Below are 19,634 nucleotides of genomic sequence, written 5' to 3'. Positions count from 1 at the left end.
TTTGCTTTGTATCCATAGTGAACCAAGACAAGTACCTTCAAGTTTGGCGCCTCTGATTTCATGATGAATTTGAGTAGTTTTTATACTTAGAGATTGATATTTCAAGGAGACAGCATTTCCAGTTTAGCAGCTCTTTAATTAGGTGCTTAGTCTTTAAGAAAATAAACTGATGTAATTTATTCATTATCCACCTGTGTAACAGGAAACCAGCATAGCTAGGCTTTTGTAAGAATGAAAAATAGTCAAATACAATGTACAAAATAACTGTAGGAAATATTTGAAAGGGTATGCAATTGCGAGTCATATTTCAACATATTAATTCATAATTCTTTAAAAATGTAATACCTAGTGCACATTCAGCTAGTTTTTAAATAATTTTATTAATTTTAATTACAATATTATAGTAAACTATAATAAAAAGAAAAATACAAGAAAAAGAAAAAAACACTCATGACAAATATAAACAACTTCACTATTTCTTCACCTCCTCTTAATTAACAGATATGAAGGTTTTCATCCTATAATTCATCTCTTAACTATAAGCAAATCCAATAACATCTTCTTCGATTCGGTATCAGTAAACAGTCCAAACAGAGCAGTAAAATAATGACATTTATTAACAGATATAAACCTCAGCATTCCTCATCTCAGTTCTTAACTGTAAATAAAACCACATTTAGAAGTGGTCCCAGCATTCTAGCATGAACAAGACTAAAATTGAATGTCAGAAAGAGGGATAATTTCCGTTTTAAGAGAAAAAAACTAAAAAAAAAATCCTTACTTTAATTGAAAGCCCAATTTAATACAAAGCCAACTTAAATGCTGTCAGAGGATAACTATATTAGCTATAGCCAATACAATACACAACAATTTTCCATGCCAGATGTCAGCAAATTGAAAAATACCTGCTCAACATAAAGCATATTCTATTTTAATTCTGATCAGAATAAACCAGTTTTGTATTGCTTGTGTTTACATAAAACAATCTTGTAAAATTTAATCCTTTCAAATGATCATTGATCCTTGTTTTGGATTTCTTCAAAATTTTAAATAGCCTCTTTTGTAAGTCTAGCAAGACCAAATTATTCCAATTGCTCTCTGGGATTGTCACTTTTATTTCCTTCTTAATTTTTAAAGTGTTCTGGTTTTTAAAAAAATTCTAATGATATAGTATACATTTTTTGTTTAAATTCTTATTCCTGTTGTTCTTGGATAAACTTTGTTGTGTATCTTTGTCTGTAACTTCTTCTTTGGGAACAGACTTTTCCAAAGAAGACAGAAAACAATTGACATTATTGATTCAAACTTCCAGTGCAGATCTTCAAAACTGCCTATGTACTCCATTAAAAGTTGCTTGTCTTGTCACGTCTCCAGTATTGAAAATAATTTTACTTCCCCATGTAAATGCATTTATTCTTTAAAAATAATTGCAGAGTCTTAATATTCAAAATCTAATATGCTAATCACTCTTGAGCCTTTAATCCATTTAAAACTTCTGAAGAGGTTATTGCAAGTCTTATAGGGAGAAAACTATAGCCAAAAGCTTGCCTTGGTTTTCAATGATTATTTTAAATTCTTCATTTTCTTATACTTATGCACTCACCCAGTATTTTATAGCCTTGTGATTTAAAGCAATTAATAGGCCTTTTCTGAAAATGATTAGCAAGGGAAGTACAAATGTATTGTCCTTTGGATTTGAATTATCTCAGCTCCCAGTTCTCCCACCCTCTGAAGACTGTTGTTTTGCAGTCCCATCATGAGAAGCAACCACATGAAGCACAGCTTGGGCAATCCCATATCTTCTTTTTGTCCAGAAAGGGTTGAAGGAGCCAATTGACTCATCATCTTTCTGTTTTTCTGCCCCAGATGTTCTCTTTTCACTCGTTTCACAGACCCTTCTTCAGTCAATCATTCTTCTCTGGAAATTTCACACATTTGGTTATATGTGATAGATATATAGCATATCACAAACAGTTCATTAAGTATGAACCTTATAAAAGTGAAATATATGGTGTATGAATGTTCTGAGAACATTCTTTCATTATTTACTTCTCTGTGCAAATGCAGTTAATGATAACTAAATTACCTGTGTGTCATTGCTGAGGAAATTCATCAAAAATTAAAAACAGGTGCAGATGAAATATATAGCCCATAAATGCATCTGATAATTATAGTAAACTTTTTATAAAATAAACACATCTATCATTCATGATGCCATTCAATGTGTCCAGAAAATATAAATTTTAATTAATTGTTCTTTAACTGAGGTTGGTGATTTAATTATCCAGATAAGAGAACAGATCTATGCCTTGATCAAATCACTTATAGGGCATTAAAACAATTTATTATTAAACAATCAATCTCCTTCCCCCAAAAAATATACTACTGTTGCTACTAATGGATTTTCCCTAAAAATAAATTTAGACTTCTTCTGCCAAATGAATATTGTTAACTGCTAAATGATTGTTTTGTCCCCCTATGTAGCTATTTGACACTCATATATTTCCTGCAGTTGGCATAATGCTACTTCTCATAGGAAACATCTGGTAATTTTCATTGACAGCTTTTAAGAGTGCTGATTTCTTAAAAACTGAAGGACCTGTAATTTAATATTAGAACACAATAGCAAAGTAGGCAATTCTTGATTTGAATTGCAGTTGTTTTCCCCAGAACCTTTAAAAAAATGCATGCAACATGCCATGGGACTTCGTTATAAGAAATCTTTGAAAAAAGCTTAAAATTAAATAAAAAATATAATATATTATTAGATGTCTAATAATACAGCATGCTATATATTCATAACACATACTGTATATCTATATTTTGTTTTTATTTAATTTCATATAGACTTAGAACCATTATGCTTTTCATTTGTAATGGTTTCATCCAGTAAGTTCCCAAAGTAAAGGACGGATATATTTTTGTATTGAAGTAATGGATTCCAAAATCTAAATTTTATGGTAGGCATCTGCCACATATACATGGGATCTTTCTTATATTGTCTTTAAAAATCACTGGAATCCACAAAAATCACAGGGACATTTCTTACAATGCCCGATATATCATGCATACATTATCTATGTTGCCAAGCCTATGTGCAGTTTCTTTTTCTGTTGATACTTTTTTTGTTAAATTAATTTAGGGCTTATCTACACTTAATATTTAAGCTGTCCTCATGCCAGCTTACCTTTAAATTGACTTAAAAATGTTCTGACTCAGAGAATTTGGCAACAGTTTGCAATGTATTCTATCTGGACTGCAGGCTACCACACCTTCTTATTTTACAATTCAACTGCTGTTCTACTGTTCCAAGAAAACAATGACCAATCATTTTCCTTCACATGTCAATATAATGTATAAGTATAATATTCCTAAACTTAAACATTATACACATATCTATGCACATACACATACATTGTGATACAGTACATTACATATATACATACAAACAATGCTAAGCTGAATTTGTACATCCAAGATTATTGCATAAAAATTCACATATGTGCAGGCACAATAAGGAAAGGTTTTTTTTAAAAAAAAATCCTAATTGTCCTATTTCTTTTGAGTATATTTTAGAACTACTCCTCTCATGAGTTCTCTAATAATATAATGGCTAAAATTCTAAATAAAAATTGCTGGCTCAATCCCCAAGAGAATTTCTTCATTGCCCTTTTTTATTTCACTGAGCACTTTATTTCTGTGCCTTTTTCCCCTTGAAAGGAGGGGAATGGTGTACCTTTTCATTCTTTTTCCACTAACCTGTGATGGAAGGATTTCACTCCTAACTCCCAAACAGCCTATAATTATTTGAGCCTGATGGAGCTCAGGTCATACAGTTTAAAAGCTTATAATCCAGAAGGCATGGAAGAGCTTCCACACAGAAATTTTGGTCTAAACTATAATGCAAGGAATGCTATAGACAGCAACTACAGATTGCACACAAAATCAGGGAACAAAGACATGGCCCATAAACATTTAAATGCAATTATATTACACTGCACCGAACTGAAACAAACAAATCTATATGCTACAGGGATTTGACAGCTATAACACCTAAAGCATAAACCTTATTTAAAGATCCCAAATGAAGTGTTTTTAGGAGCATATATAATGACAAAAAAATCCATGAAATCATCCCAGATTAATTTGGTGATAGGAGGGTAGATGTTTTTATGCTGATATTTTCTCCTTGATGTGATGCATTATCATTATAGAAGGGACATAAATGGTGTAGTTTGAACCTAGCACATTAAATTCCCATCTCCTGTTTACTGCTGAACAGCTGCATCACATGTGACAGAAACTAATAAAAAGAATTATGGTGAGGCTATGCTATATAATTTTTATGTCCATTTAATTTCTACTCAGTTTTATAACAATTTTAATTTAGCTGTTGTGGGTTTATTTATTTTTCCTATAGATAAAAACGTGTCAAATATATGAAACTAAAAACTTTAGAATATGTAGGAAATTACACCAGAGTTTTGAAGAGAAGAGTATTAACAATAAATTCTTTTTTAAAAAAATCATATGTAATTACATTTTATTGCCTGCTAGAGAATTCTGAAGCTTTTATAGCAACTGCATGCATCTCCATTAGAGAAATATAAACATAAAGATACCTAAGCAAAGACAATAAATATAGTTGCTTATGTTTTTCCCTCCAGGTTTGCAGTGCTCTAACTGAAATACGGTCTATGGTGCTATGCAGTAATAGACTCTCTAAACTAAATCCTACATAGCAACATGGATAGTGTTAAGCTTAGCCTGCCAGATTCTTTCAAGAAAAGAGTAAGGGTCTTGTGGAAATGTAATGATCAATTACTGGGACATAAACATTTTATTATATTTTTGAGCTAACAAACCCAAAATAGTAATATTCCTAGAGCTAACAATCCTGTATTCTGAATGTCATTGCCATCAATGGCATTGAACTTGTATTCATATTGTCTTCCCCAGGTTTAACAATATTGATGGAATTTATAAATACTTTACAATACCAAAGGGTCAAGTAAAATATGCACAGATGTAACTAAAGATTGCGTCAATCTCTTTCAGTATATTTTCATGACAGACAACATAACTTTCTACAAGTAGCACTCGATTTACAACTATTCATTTAGTGATCATTTGAAGATACAATGGCATTGAAAAAAGTGACTTATGATCATTTTTCACACTTATGACCATTACAGCATCCCTGTGGTCATGTCCTTCTCCTAACATAGCAGTTTTTCTTGCGGCTGCTATGTGAGAAAGTGAAAGTATGCCAGTTACAATAGTAAAAGTGAAAAGCAGGCTTATTCTTTTACTTTTTATTTGCTTTTTTGTACATTTTATACTTTAATTACAATAAGCTTTGCATAGTACTTAAAATTTAGTGTTTGTGTGTGTGTGTGTGTGTGTGTATTATACACATGCATACACACACATGCACACTCACACACTTGTTTTGTCCACCAATTATCTACTGTCCTTAATAATAAACAATAAACGTGTCCACAACAGACCTATCCATTAGTTTAATTAATTTTGCTACTTTGAAAGGTAGATATGTCAGAAAAAAATATTTTCACCTACATCCATTTAGAACTTTCTTCAGTCACAATATTGTTAAGCTTTTTCCTTTTAAATTAAAATCCTTTAAGAAGGCATTTTCCCCCTAATCTTAGTTTCAGAAAGAAGGCAATTGATTGGAGACTTTGATCTTCCATGCTGTTTATAATATTGGTCTTAGGTTGTAAATCAATAAGTTCCAAAGGTGTTTAAGAAAATGAGACTTTTACTGTGAAATATCTGCACAGTTTGCACACAGTGGCTAAGAATGTGTTATAAATTCAATTCCTGTGGCCTCATCACAAGAAACAGAAGGGAGTCATTCCTAGATCTTTTCTCCAGAGACATTTTCTTTTGCTAGAAAACTGTCTTGTAGTGGTGATTCCACCACTAGGAACCGTCTTCAGTTGTGAAGCTGCTTGCAGGGATATCTGATCCACCAACAGTCTTTACCCAGAAATCGTTGAATATAAGTAGAGTTGTTTGTGTCTGTATTCTTCTATTAGGCTTTTTTTTTTACTCCAGTCATAATCCATTTTTTAAAAGATAAATGCTACACAACGTACTATCCAAGTCAACTTTAACACTTTTTTAGAACAATATACAATTCTTCATCCTTAGTGAAAATTCAGTATAACATCCTTATGATACTGAAATAATTTCCAAGAAATCATATTTTTATTGGGGTTATTTCCAGGGAAATGGTCTGGCACTGCAGCTTTATTAGTGGTTTTCATCTATCATAGAACTTTCAGGCAAACAACCAGAATATAGTTGACCTCAAATGGAAATGTCTTTACATGTACATGTACATGTCTTTACCTGCTTAGAAAATGTGAGGACAATGACCAAAGATGACATTGCCATTTACTGACATAATATCAGAAATGACAGTACCAAATGATTATTGAAAACAGACAGATATAACCACATTTGCCCAAGCTTCTTCTTCTTTGGAAACTAACCTGGCAGTGATTTCAATCAATCATATAATATCCCATGGTACAATGCTACACAAGAAAATGATAATATTTCACCTCTTAATGTCAGAATGTCAAAAATGACAAATTGAGATGATTTTCAACATTTTTTTAAAAAAAGTCAAACCCATTTATATAGTAGAGGAGAAGTTATGAATTGTATAGCACCAGGGAAGGAGGGATATATTAAAACAAATGTAGCTGATAAAAAAGGAATGGCAATTTTGTGTTGAGAAAAGGACTGATACTTAGCTTCATCCTATGTGAATGTTGTATGTCATACACCAGTTGTACACCACAAAATTATTAATGCCTACTCTCTCCCCCTATCTCTCTTTCTCTCTCTGTCTCTCTCTGTATACCAAGAAATTAGAAAAAGTCATTGTTTCTGCATTCAAAAAAACCAGAAAATTACTTCTTCCCCAAGATATGATAACAAATAAGTGTTTTTAGTTCAGAATGTGGTTGTTATTAATTTTTATTCTTCTTTTTAGAGCTGATGTATACAGTTGAACTTGCTGGAGGGCTTGGTGCCATTCTGCTGCTACTTGTTTGTTTAGTGACTATTTACAAGTGCTACAAGATAGAAATTATGCTATTCTACAGGAACCATTTTGGTGCAGAAGAACTAGATGGAGGTAAGCAAATATGCTTCAACATATGCTTTGTTTGAATGTAGGATTTTATTTTAAAAGAGTGAAAAATTCTAATAAAGAGCTCTACTATTTTAAGAGGATATGATAAGGTAAAAATAAATTCATTGATTTTTTTTCTTGTGAAATTTTAGTCCAACAGCTATTGTATCACTCCAACTTCCCAACCTCAGAAACAACATATCATAAATTCTGCTTGTTACTGATCCCATTTTGTTACTTTCTAAAATGCAAGAGTTGTTCATATCTTTTCCTGTTACTATGAATATTTATGTTCTAGAATGTCATTTTTATATAGACTAATAATTGTTTATATTCTTAATAATTGCTTAAGAAAAAAATGCTAAAGCTATGTTCCTGAATTTACATTTAGTTTTGCCTCTGGGCATACAGTAATTACAGAATTTATTGTACAAAGTTTAATCTCTAAAACCTTTCATGGGTTTATGGGTTTATACTCTGTGGCTAAAATACCTTTTATCTAAGAGTATTAATCTTCAGTAAATCCATTTTAGCCCACTTATGTATTATCCCTCAAATTGCCTGAAAGTATTTAAAGATATTCAGCCCATTCAACATATGGTACTGAAGTAGGAATTTCAAAAATCTCTTTTACTCTGTTTGAAACCTATGATTGATTATCACACTGACACTCATGTCTACAAATCTAGACAATCTGAACTTGATAATGTGCTTCAAATTTAGTATGTACAGTTTCTTAGCTCATGCATAAGGTACAAATAATACAATATTTGTAGCAGATTCAGAACTTTAAGTTTATATGATCCTAATTCCATTTAGTACATATAGAAATAAGTCAAAACAGAGTGGGGGAGCTTCATAATAAAATTAATATTGATCTGCATGATTTTATTTCCTAGTCTGATCTACCATGAAGGGCTGAAATCAGTCTAGCAAACCTCAGTACAATTCTGCCCCAGACTCAGGTTTCTTTATCTGTGAACTAGACAACAGCTGTTCATCTTATTCCTTAAGGTTATTTATTCTTCTGATTACAATTCTAGCAGGTCAGAGACCTTCCAGAACCAGGATTCTTGGGGGAACCAAATACAAATTCTCTTGGATGATAGCTGGAACAGTGGTCAATAATATTCACATAAGCTGACAGTAAATTCTTTGTGTTTCAGAAGTTTGGAAAAATTAACCTAAGCAGTTTTACCACCATTTGGGCAGTTTAATATTAGCAGACAGACACACAAAAATATAAAATATATAAAAGCAAAGGCCAATTGCTACATATTTATCTTTACCCATCATGAAAAGTTATTTTTATTTTGTCTGTCATTTTGTTTCATCCACTAATGAATTCAATTAAAAATGATTATTTTTGACACACTATAATTAACCTTAAGTATTTTATAAAAATTAAAATCCATTCTACAACTGTCAGATGTAGACTATTATCTCCTTATATTTTGATGATTGACATGTTGCAAATGATTAAGGATGTTGAAAGGGACAATTAATTTATTATTCAAGCAGTTTTAAATCAGGAAAGGGTTTTAAAAATTGAAGCATTAGTTTGCTCCTTATATCCCTTTGCTAGTCCTGTTTCCATTTATGCCTAAGTAAGAATCTGGTTTAAGAAGTAAAACCTTAAGTGTTATATTAAACACTAAAGAGCCATGAATATCTGTGATGTATACACAGGAAAGGAAAAGGAGTAAATTTAAGATAAATTTTGACAATGAGTCATTCATTCAGTTAACACATTATAACGAAGTTAATGAATGAACACTACAATTATTTTGTCCTGTTCTTGCTCTTGCAATGCAGCCAAATACTTTTTGGTTTTTAAATGCCAGGAACCCAAATATCAGCTTTAGCTTTATATTATTTTTACATACTATCAAGTTTTTCAAATTAGACTTATAATTTCAGTACTTGTTAATATTAAAATATTATAATAAATAGACCAGTGTGAAACATTTGAAAAATATACTAATATGAACAATAGAATAATAGAATAACAAAGTTGGGATGGACCTTGGCGATCTTCAAGTCCAAACCCCTGCTCAAGCAGGAAACTCTATACCATTTCAGACAAAATTCTCTTCACATTATTAAAATACCTGAGGTTTTTCCACACATCTGGTCCACACATCCTGATTGTGTCCCGTGCACACAACTTCTCAGAATGCAAAGCTCCTTGTTGAAATTTTTTCACCATTAGCCACTCATTTTTCTAGAGAATGTAGAGAAAAACTAATTCTAGGTTTGATTTATCATAATTGTTTGAACACCAGTATAAATATATATTTAGATGCAAAATGATTTCTTTAATTCATACTTCATCCTTTCTGTTTTTAAATAGAATTCAATACATTCACAAGAGTAATAAAAATAAAAATTGTATGATCTACTTTCCATAATGTCACTCCAATTACTATACCTCTAAATTACATTGTCAAACAAAATAAAAACAATGTGAGGCAAACAAAAGTATCCATGTGTTCAACAAACAGCATGATTTTTTGGCTTACATCATCATTAGGGACCAGTTCTGCTTCACAATTAATTTTAAAATGCTGCCTGTAACACAGAGATGCCTCTGGCTCAAACTGCCCTTGAAGTTCTGGTCGTATGTGCACTATTTTTGCTTAAGATATTTAAATAATGCTTTCTTCCAAGAACCTGAAAACTGATTCCACTCCTACAGGTTTTTTTTTTATCACCAGAATAAGCTGGTGGGAGGTAATAGACCTATATGAAGTGAATGGCCCAAGATTATCCAGACAGCTCATGGCAATGTTACTAATCTAAATCTTTATAAAAAACATTGTACTTAGGTAGGATCAGGCCTCTGTGGTTTTACTCTTTCCCAATTCTGTTACCTTAGATTCTTTAATTGAGATCTCTGGGGATTTAAACTAGGACTTTTTGCCAATGAACCATTCGCCTGTTGCCTCTATTGGGACAACTACATCTGATTTTCCCTTACGTTAATGTGTATATGACATCTGGTGGTATTTACTTGTCATGCTCATAGAGCTTACATCTTTTATGCTCTATTTATAGATCTGGGGAAAGTACTGCAATTAATTATTGGCTTTCAAGCTGCTGAGAGAAATCTTTCTGCCTTCTCTTAAACAACAGCCAATTTCCATTTATATAAATAAATATTTTATTCATATACATAGTGAAGGCTGTTCCATTACAGCAGATGGGCACTGCCTACCATGTTCCATGCATTCAGTAAACCACCTTATTTATCACTTATTTGTAAATATCATGTGTTAGATATCATAAGACAACCAGATCTATGCTGTAATACACAGAAAATTCATAGGGTAGCAAAGAAATTTTTAATATCTTTTTTCCATTCAGTAATAATCTAGATTTTGCTGCCGATTCAGTGACCCTAAATTGTAGTTTCTGATTCAATATTCCTATCCTATCTTTATGGAATTCCTCAAACAATAGAGAAAAGCAGAAGTGTGAATCTACTGTTTCTCCTTAAACAGAGGACAATGGAGCAGATGCAGTGATGTGATTCAGCCAGTTCACACCATTTTGGTAGAACCAACAGCTATTTTTTGTTGACTTTGGTGAACTGGCTGATTCCCTAGCCCTTTTTTGCAAGGTCCAGAATGGCCCACTGGAAGTGCGTGGATGCCGCTTCCGGGAGTCTGTTCTGAGCCAGGGAGGCTTCCCAGAATGGCTTGCCAGAAGTGGAAATCTGTTCTGAGCAGGGGAAACCTCCCAGGAAATCTGTTCTGGGGAAACCTCCCAGGCCCAGAACGGCCCACCGGATGTACGTCCATACACTTCCAATGGGCCATTCTGGGCCTGGGAGGCCTCCCCAGGCCTCCAGGATCAGAAAATACTTCTTGAAGTGGCATCCACTCATTTTCAGTAAGCCATTCTGGGCCTGGGAGACCTCCCCAGCTCAGAACAGACCTCCGGAAGTGGCGTCCATGCAGAGAACTGGTTGTTCAGGTATTTGAATCCCACCACTGAGCAGATGTCATCTCTGCCCATGAAGAAATAATGGACGAAGCAGAACAGCCACAATGGGAAATTAATAGTCCAACTAATGGACTCATATTAAGCCCATTGACCAATGAGGTACTTAAAAGAGCAATTACAACCACTTTAAGCTCAAGCAACTATGTCAGGCTGGACGTGGATGGATAGATGCAGTTTGACATAGGTTGCTATTGCTGCAGCTGATTTTAAATCATATATTACCTGGATTATGCTATGCTTCCCTTCTCTTTGAAGCCTTCAGTTACATTATATCCAGAAAGTGGAGTTTCTTCTGGAAAAGGAGGGAAGTGGGTGGAGTAAATTGGGAAGGAATCAAAATTCTTTCCTTTCCCACCAAATCCAATCAATATGACACTCCCTGGATCCCTTCTATTGCACAGGGGCTAGTTCATCATTAGGTCAGTGATGGCAAACTTTCTGGGCTCGATATGTTAAAAATTCAAAAAATATTATCTTGGTTTATGGAGATTCTCAGTCATCCAAGTCATGGTTGTCCCAAAGGTGCTTTTTCACAAGGCAACTGGACTTTCTTTTTTCTCTTTGAAGATGTTTTGCTTCTCATCCAAGAAGCTTCTTCAGCTCTGAGCAAAAACATTTTCAAAGAGGAAAAAGAAAGTCCAATTGACTCGTGAAAAAGCACCTTTGATTCTGCTGGTATGTCACCCTCTCCCATCCAGATTAAAAGAAAAAACACACACTCTGCTAGAGAGAAGTTCCCTGAAGACGAGCTCCAGCACAAGTCCAAAAGTTTGGAATACTGAACCTCTGGTCCCAGTGACCAACCCAGATTGGATCCTGAAACATTATGCTGGGAGTTGTATATTTGCCTTCATTCGTAAAATAATAATAATAGTAATAATAATAATAGTAATAATAATAATAGTAGTAATAAAGTTGGAAGGGACCTTGGAGGTCATCAAATCCAACCCCCTGCTCAGGCAGGTAACCCTATACCATTTCGGACAAATGGCTGTCCAGTCTCTTCTTAAAAACTTCCAGTGTTGGAGCATTCACCGCTTCTGGAGGCAGGTTGTTCCACTGGTTAATTGTTCTAACTGTCAGGAACTTTCTCCTTAGTTCTAGGTTGCTTCTCTCCTTGATTAGTTTCCATCCGTTGCTTCTTGTCCTACCCGCAGGTGCTTTGGAAAATAGCTTGACTCCCTCTTCTCTGTGGCAGCCCCTAAGATATTGGAACACTGTTATCATGTCCCCCCTCATCTTTCTCTTCATTAAACTAGACGTACCCAATTCCAGCAACCGTTCCTTATATGTTTTAGCCTCCAGTCCCCTAATCATCTTTGTTGCTCTTCTCTGTACTCTTTCTAGAGTCTCAACATCTTTTTTACATCATGGTGACCAAACTGGATGCAGAAGAAAAAGAACAATAAATTAAATTAAATGATTTAAATTTATTATTTAATAAATTAATGATTATTTATTGTAAATGGTTTTTTAAAAATACTATCCAAGGCAGTTCTATGTTGCACAAGGTCTGGAAACTTCAGAGAATGCATTTGCATGCTTAAAGCCTCCAAAATGAGCAGAAAAGTGGCAACAGAGGCAGAGCAGGGCTCTCTTGCATAACCTCCAAAGAGTCTGGAGGCCTGGTGTCTCATCAAAAATGTCATGGCACATCACATGACATGTGTGTCATAGGTTCGCCATCACCAGTCTAGTTTGTAATCTGTATCTAACCCACAGAATGACATGTAGTAAAGTGGTAAGCTTTATAAAATAGCATTTCATTATCTTTCATTCCTTGGACATCTAGCTATTGTTTATTCCGTTTGTTTTATTCTCGTAGGTATACGAGTCAGATAAATATCTCACAGAACAGAGAGAATATTTAAAATATTCATGCTTTAGACTGTTTCAGATGAGTTTTAAACTTTTCTATATCACTCATGTTGACTTCTAAGAGAATGTTTAGAATTTTCTTTTATAAATATTGCCTTAGCAGAATTTATTTTAAATACATCATGCAGAGAAGAGAATTATCAAGCATTTTTAAAGTTATTTGATTATAACTGACCAAATATTTGACAAGAGATCATTCATTTTGAAGCTAATTACATAACATCTCATCTAGTATCTCCATCAGTGTCAAGTCTCATTAACAAATGAAATTCAGCAAAAGTATAAGTTGTAACACAATGTTGTTATCATTTTGAAAATGATATACTATTTGTGGAGTATATCTTTTCTGTATCAGTAATATTTTGCAAGTTGTAATGTAACAGAAGATTTGGAAAATCTTTAATAAGCTTGTCACATAACTTATTATACCCCTAAAAATTTTAAACTTTAAGAAAAGATCATTTAATATAAAGACAGATTTTTTTAAAAAAAAATCTATTAATATATACTTCTGCTTCACTGATACAGAAGCTATTATAGATTTTAGCATAATAACTATTATAAGACAAATTTGCTGTGACTGATGATGGGAGCAGAGTTTGGTTAACATTAAGCACTGTAGTGCTTAATATTCCCATTCCAATAAAACTCAGTCAGAGTTTTTCTATAGACAACTGATAAGGTTTGACTATTTAGCCATTATAGGATGGCTAACATTTCAAATTTCAAGTTTTATATTTATATGCCAGCTGATAAGACTCTAATTTTATTTTTATTTTATTTTTGCCTTCTGTATTTTATGTTTTCAAAAACAGGTGTTGTTTTTCTTCCTAGGGTAGAAATTGAAAGAATTGTGTATTCATCACTAAGATATATTACTGTAATAAAAAGCAGATTTTTCAAATGGCATAATCCAAACCTAAAGCCAAAATATAACCATGAAGTCAATTACATTTCCATCTGAAGAATCATTGGTATAGAAACTTAAGGTGGAAGCTCTCATCAAAAAAAGAGGAGAGAATTCCACAGTTTTTGCTTATGTTTAAATACTCTTTATTTCTTAACTTTGATACTGCAAGAAAATAGGAAAAATGTATAAAATACTATGAAAGTGTTGGGACCTGCCCCACTGGCCCTCTCAGGAAACTACAATTCTTGATGCCATGTGGTTAATCGAAAGAACTTTTGCTGAGAAACAGTGATTGTAGTAAGGTCAAGTGGAAACTAACATTCTGCACAAAGCTATTCTTCCCTCTTTGAAACCCAACTCCCTGACCAGTCCACCAGCAGCCAATACAGTGCTGCAAAGTTGTTTTAAGAATGCTGAGATACAGGATAGATAACGGTCATCCTCAGGGTGCAGCAATCTTGGAGTCAGGCTGGAACCGGCTGGGAGGGAGTCTGTTCCATCTCTGAAAACAATTGCCCTCCCTAATTCCCATGCAGTTACAGCAGAAGTGAAAGCATGCAAAGCATCCTCCTTCCCTCTCCACCAGAATGGCAGAACACCCAAAAAGGTGTTGACATGCTGCCAACCCAAAAAAGAGGGATTAAACCTGCAGAAGACATGGGAAAGAAAAGAAAATTAGAACGGTCATTTAGGTTTGTCAGCATTTCACTAATCAAGATGCTCTAATATGTCGATGGTTAACCCACTCATTCTGGCCAGGAGAAAAGTCCTTTCATGCCACAAGCAGAGGTTCCCTCTATGCTTGCAGGAGTCCAAAATCTCCTTCACCTCAAAGTGTTTTTCGCCCTCTATTAATAATGGTTCAGGGACAGGGGAAGGAGCTGGGCTAAAGGGTGAAGAAACCTTTTAGTAAACTGCAATGAAAAACCAGATGGACCCAGCAAAGTGACAGGGTTCATAAGGCATTTGATGGGGAAAGGCCCCACAAACTTAAGTCCCAATTTCTTAGAAGGTTGAAGTGACTGTAAATATTGCATGATTAGATAAACACAGTTTCCCATTTTAAAAGGTTTTGGCTCAGTTCTTTTCTTTTTTCTTTTTCTTTTTTGTCAGCTTGTGCTTTATAAGCATCGCAAGTTTCAGTTGGGGCTTTTCATACAATGGGCCAGGTGTTTAGTAGCTGGGAGACCCATTCCTTCAGGGATGGCACCCCAGAGTCATTAACAGGCAGCTCAGACATAGGTTTAAGTGACCTGTAGCCACTCAGAAAAGGGTGAAACCAGTACTGTTGTGTACAAAGTTATTGTATGCCACTTCTGCAAATGGCAAGAGGTCAGTCCAATTATCTTGTTGATAATTAATAAAGCATCTTAGGTATTGTTCCAATACTGAGTTTGTTCATTCACACCCCCATTCATTTGGGGGTGATGACTGGAAATAAGTCCTTGGTCTGTACCTAGTAGGTCCATGAAGGCTCACCAAAACTTGGATGTGAATTACACCCCCTATCTGAAATGATGCACTGGGGTGCTCTGTGTAGTCTATAAATATGATGCAGGAATAGTTTTGCAAGACCTCCGGCAGATGGGATCTTTTGACACATGATAAAATGCACTTGTTTGGAGAATAAATCAGTCACCACCCAAATTACTGTAATTTCACATGCTTTTGGGGAATTCCACAATAAATTCCATAGAAATATCTCTCCAAGGTGCTGATGGCTTAGCTACTGTTTGAAGAAGTCCCAGAGATTTCCCTTGCTGCAGTTTTGCTGAGGCATATACCAGACAGCTGGCGACATAACTTCAATGTCTTTTTGAGGGATGACCACTAAAATTGCCTCTTGATTAAGTGCAATGTTTTCATGAAGTCAAAATGTCCCACTGTCTTCGAGTTATGGCAACTCCTCAGAACCATGTGTCTCTGACATTCTGGAACATAGAGCTTCATCCCCATGCAAGCTAGCCCATCTTGGATTGAGCAAACATTGCTGTGAGTCTGAAGCCATTTATCATCCTTTAAGGTAACTTTAAGGGCAGAGGTCATGTCCTTGGATATTGGAATTTTTTTCTCTCCCCTGTGCTCACATGGTTACTTGAGCTGCCAGCTGATGGGAGAGAAGCAGTGATTTGATTATTTCTGCTTTGGAGAAATGTTATTGTGGTATATGTGACAGTGGCATATGTGGCATATGTGACAGTGTGCCAGAAAATTCTTCTCCCCGGGATATGTCAAAGTGGTTAAAGTTCTGTGCCCATCATGCTTGTTTAGGAGAGAACTTACGAAGGGTTTTCAATGCTTCTAAATTCTTGTGATCAGTTCACACCTCAAAAGATATTTTACTCCCCTCTAAGAAGCGCCTCTAGGACAGGAGCTCCCATCTCACTGTGTAAACCTCTTCCTCCCACACTGCCCATTGTTGTTCAGTCTCAGAAAGTTTTTGGGAGGTATAAGTGCAAGTTTTCATCTGTCTGCTGTCATTCTCCTGCAGCAGCACTGTTCCCACAACCACATTGCTCACATCAGCTTGTATAACAAATGGCTTTGTTGGGTCAAGGTGCTTTAAAACTGGTTCAGCTGTGAACAAGCACTTGAGCTTCTCAAAAGTGACATGACATTCCATCAACCATTTAAGTAGTTGACTAGGTTTAGGTTTGTCCCCCCTTTTTGTCCTAATTAAGTTCATAATGGGGAGAGCTATTTGGGCAAATGAAAGAATGAATTGTTGGTAAAAAATTGCAAATCCTAGGAAGCTTTGCAGTGCTTCCTAGTGCAAGATGGTGCTCAATCCAGCACAGCTCTGACTTTTTCAGGATCCATCTCAATCCCTTCATGTGAGATGAGGTAGCGTAGGTAGTCCATTTTACTTGGTGGAACTCACGTTTAGAAAGTTTGACATACAGCTTAGTGGCTCATAATTTTTGGAGGACCACTCTCACTAGTTTCACATGTTCTGCCTTGGTTTCAGTGTAGATTAAAATTCACAAGCAACCCCTTGTACAGATGCGCATGCAGGACCTAATTCATCAATTTCATAAACACAGTTGGAGGTCTCTGCAGTCCAAAAGGGAGTACTTTGAATTTGAAAATATCCAGAAATCAATTGAAAGCAGTTTTCCATTAATCCCCCTCTCTAATCATCATGTGGTAATATGCCTCCTGCAAATCCAGTTTAGTAAAGATTTTGCCCTTGGGGAGGTGGGCTAGCATGTCTTTTATCAGAGGTAGGGGGTAAACATTCTTTACGATGCAGAGTTTAACTCTCTATAGTCCACACATAGACAAAGAATCCCATACTTCTTTTTCCAGAACAGGACTGAGACTTCAACTCGGGGTTGTGCTGGCTGAATGAAGCCTCAGGCCAGGTTCTTATCAATGAACAACCAGAGTTATTCCAGCTCTCTGGGAATTAGTGAATATAACTTTGGCTTTGGCAATTTGGCACCAGGCAGGATTTCTATAGCACAGTCAGTAGGTCTGTAGAGGAAAAATTCATCTAAGCCCCTTTCACTAAATATATCTCAGAGATCTCGATATTCCTTAGGGATGACAGGAAGATCATTCCCCTGCATGACAGCCCCTATTTTGTGCTTCAGGGTAATCACTTTTCTCGGTTTCTCTTGGGTTTGGGAGGAGCAGTTTATCTGAAATTTTAGTAGTCCTTTCCTCAAGTTCACATAAAGGTTCCACTTTTTTAGCCAGGCTAACCCTAGGACTAGGGGTCTTTCCATCCCCAGTGTTACTATGAAGCTCATGCCTTCTGAATGCTCCCCATGTGCATTTCTATGAGTTCAGTGACAAAAGTGGCTGGGATGCCCCCCACGACAGAGCCATACAGCTGACAAAATGCCACCGGGACTTTTAATTGCCTGTTGGATTGCCAGTTTCTTGACCAGTTCTGGATTTACCAAGCATCTGGTGCAGCCTGAGTCTAATAGAGCTCTGAGACTAGCTTTCAGTTTGGACCCAGGGAAACTCAGTTCTATAGGACAGTCACTGGCATGACTGGGTCACTTACCAGTGGGTCATCATCAGAGTCAGTGTCCATTAACCCTGGTGGTCATCTGTTGGGGTCAGAGTTCCTTTGGATCTTTTTGGTGATGGGGTGAATTCCACAACCTCCACTCCTTTCAGCTCTGTCTCTTTGCTCATGGTTGCACTTTAGTGGGCTTCCCCACAGGATCTGGCCTGGTCTTCTTGGCTGGATGGCTGGTTTTGCATTCTGTCACTCAGTGCCCCTCTTGGCCACAATTCCTAATTCCCTAATTCCTGTGCAGTTATAGCAGAAGTGAAACAATGCAAAAAATGCTCATCAGAATGGCAGGACTCCCAAAAAGGAGACCTGACAGAAAATTCAGACATACTGCATGTCTGGACCTATCAAAAATTGCCTGTGAATAGGCTTTAAAGGAAAATAATAAAAAAAAATAGTTTGAATTGGGTTTGGAAGCAAAATGAAGTGTTAATAAAATTTAACATGTTTTAGTTTAAATGATTTAAAAGATATTCAGATCATGCTGAGTCTCATTAAGATAGTGATGATAATGCAGTTTAAATACTTCATCATCTAGAGGTGAATTTTACCAAGCACCAAGACAAGAGGAATGGTAAAAGACAAACTCAAGGAAGCAAAAGAAGGATTGGACATGCCAAGTGGAGAATCTCCAAGAACTTTCAGTAATTGCTGGGTTTTATAAATGTTTTGATGGCAATTATCTTAATGAGTTCACGATGTTCAAGATATGCAAACCTTTGCCAACCTACATATCACCAGGAAATTATTTGGGTTTTGAACAGCTTGCTATTTTCAGGCTTCTTTTTTGTATTGCTGTCACCAGTTTATTGATTATTTTTGTTTTTTAATACTAATTATTTTTTGTTTTTTTGTTTTTTAATACTAATTATTTTATAGTTTATTGTAAGTCTATAGTTACTCACATATTCTTTTATGATCTAATATATTGTTTAACTAATAGCTTGTACATTAAAGCCTGTGCGCACAAGTAATTGACTTGAGAGGGCTATATATTGTATAGCCTATATATTGTATTCTACCATTCAAGATAGAATACAAAGGTTTAAACCATAAAAATATTTTAATATATTTTGCCTGGCAGTAAGATTGTATTGTTTGTTAGTACTACTGTTTTTGAAGCAAGGTACCACCTATACTATACCTGAGCATTTGGTTTTTCTTGCGTAAATATAGAACCTTACTTTTTTCACCATTGAATTTTGTTAGATAGCACCCAATGTTCAAGTCTGTCAAGATCCCTCTGTATCTCAGCCTGTCTTCTGGAGTGTTGGCTATTCCTACCAGCTTGGTGTCGTCTGCAAATTTGATGAATTCCCCATCTATCCTCTCATCCAAATCATTGATGAAGATGTTGAAGAGCACTGGGTCCAGAATTTTACTGTGTAAAACTTTCAAAGATGTCTGTTACTTGGAGATAAGCATATAATGTTTTTTTTATTACCAATCCCTATCATTCTTGCCTCCAGAAATTTGTGGATTTTGTGCTCTTGCCAGCAAAGGAAGAAAAAGTTTATAGAATTTCCTTTTACAGACAAGTGAAATGGCCAACCAGAAGCACTGCTTGAGCTGACATGCTTTATTTTTAACAGCTGTGACCGTAGGTGTAAAATAGAAGACAGAAAAATATGTCC

At 35.3% G+C, this 19,634-nt stretch overlaps 1 protein-coding gene across 2 annotated transcripts in view; it reads left to right on the top strand.

Moving 5' to 3' along the window:
* Positions 1-19,634, top strand: part of IL1RAPL1 (interleukin 1 receptor accessory protein like 1) — an 877,062-nt gene that overhangs the window by 846,672 nt on the left and 10,756 nt on the right. For both annotated transcript variants that reach the window (XM_039335732.1, XM_039335731.1), the window contains exon 9: positions 7,031-7,174. In XM_039335732.1, the coding sequence (XP_039191666.1) occupies positions 7,031-7,174 (144 nt within the window). The remainder of the gene's footprint in view (positions 1-7,030; positions 7,175-19,634) is intronic.

This window comes from Crotalus tigris, unplaced genomic scaffold (assembly GCF_016545835.1).
Source record: "Crotalus tigris isolate CLP2741 ecotype Arizona unplaced genomic scaffold, ASM1654583v1 scf7180000017658.5313226, whole genome shotgun sequence".
In the NCBI taxonomy this organism is placed as follows: Eukaryota; Metazoa; Chordata; class Lepidosauria; order Squamata; family Viperidae; genus Crotalus; species Crotalus tigris.
The sequence above is the reverse complement of the archived record's forward strand: the minus strand, read 5'-3'. Positions and strand labels throughout refer to the sequence as shown.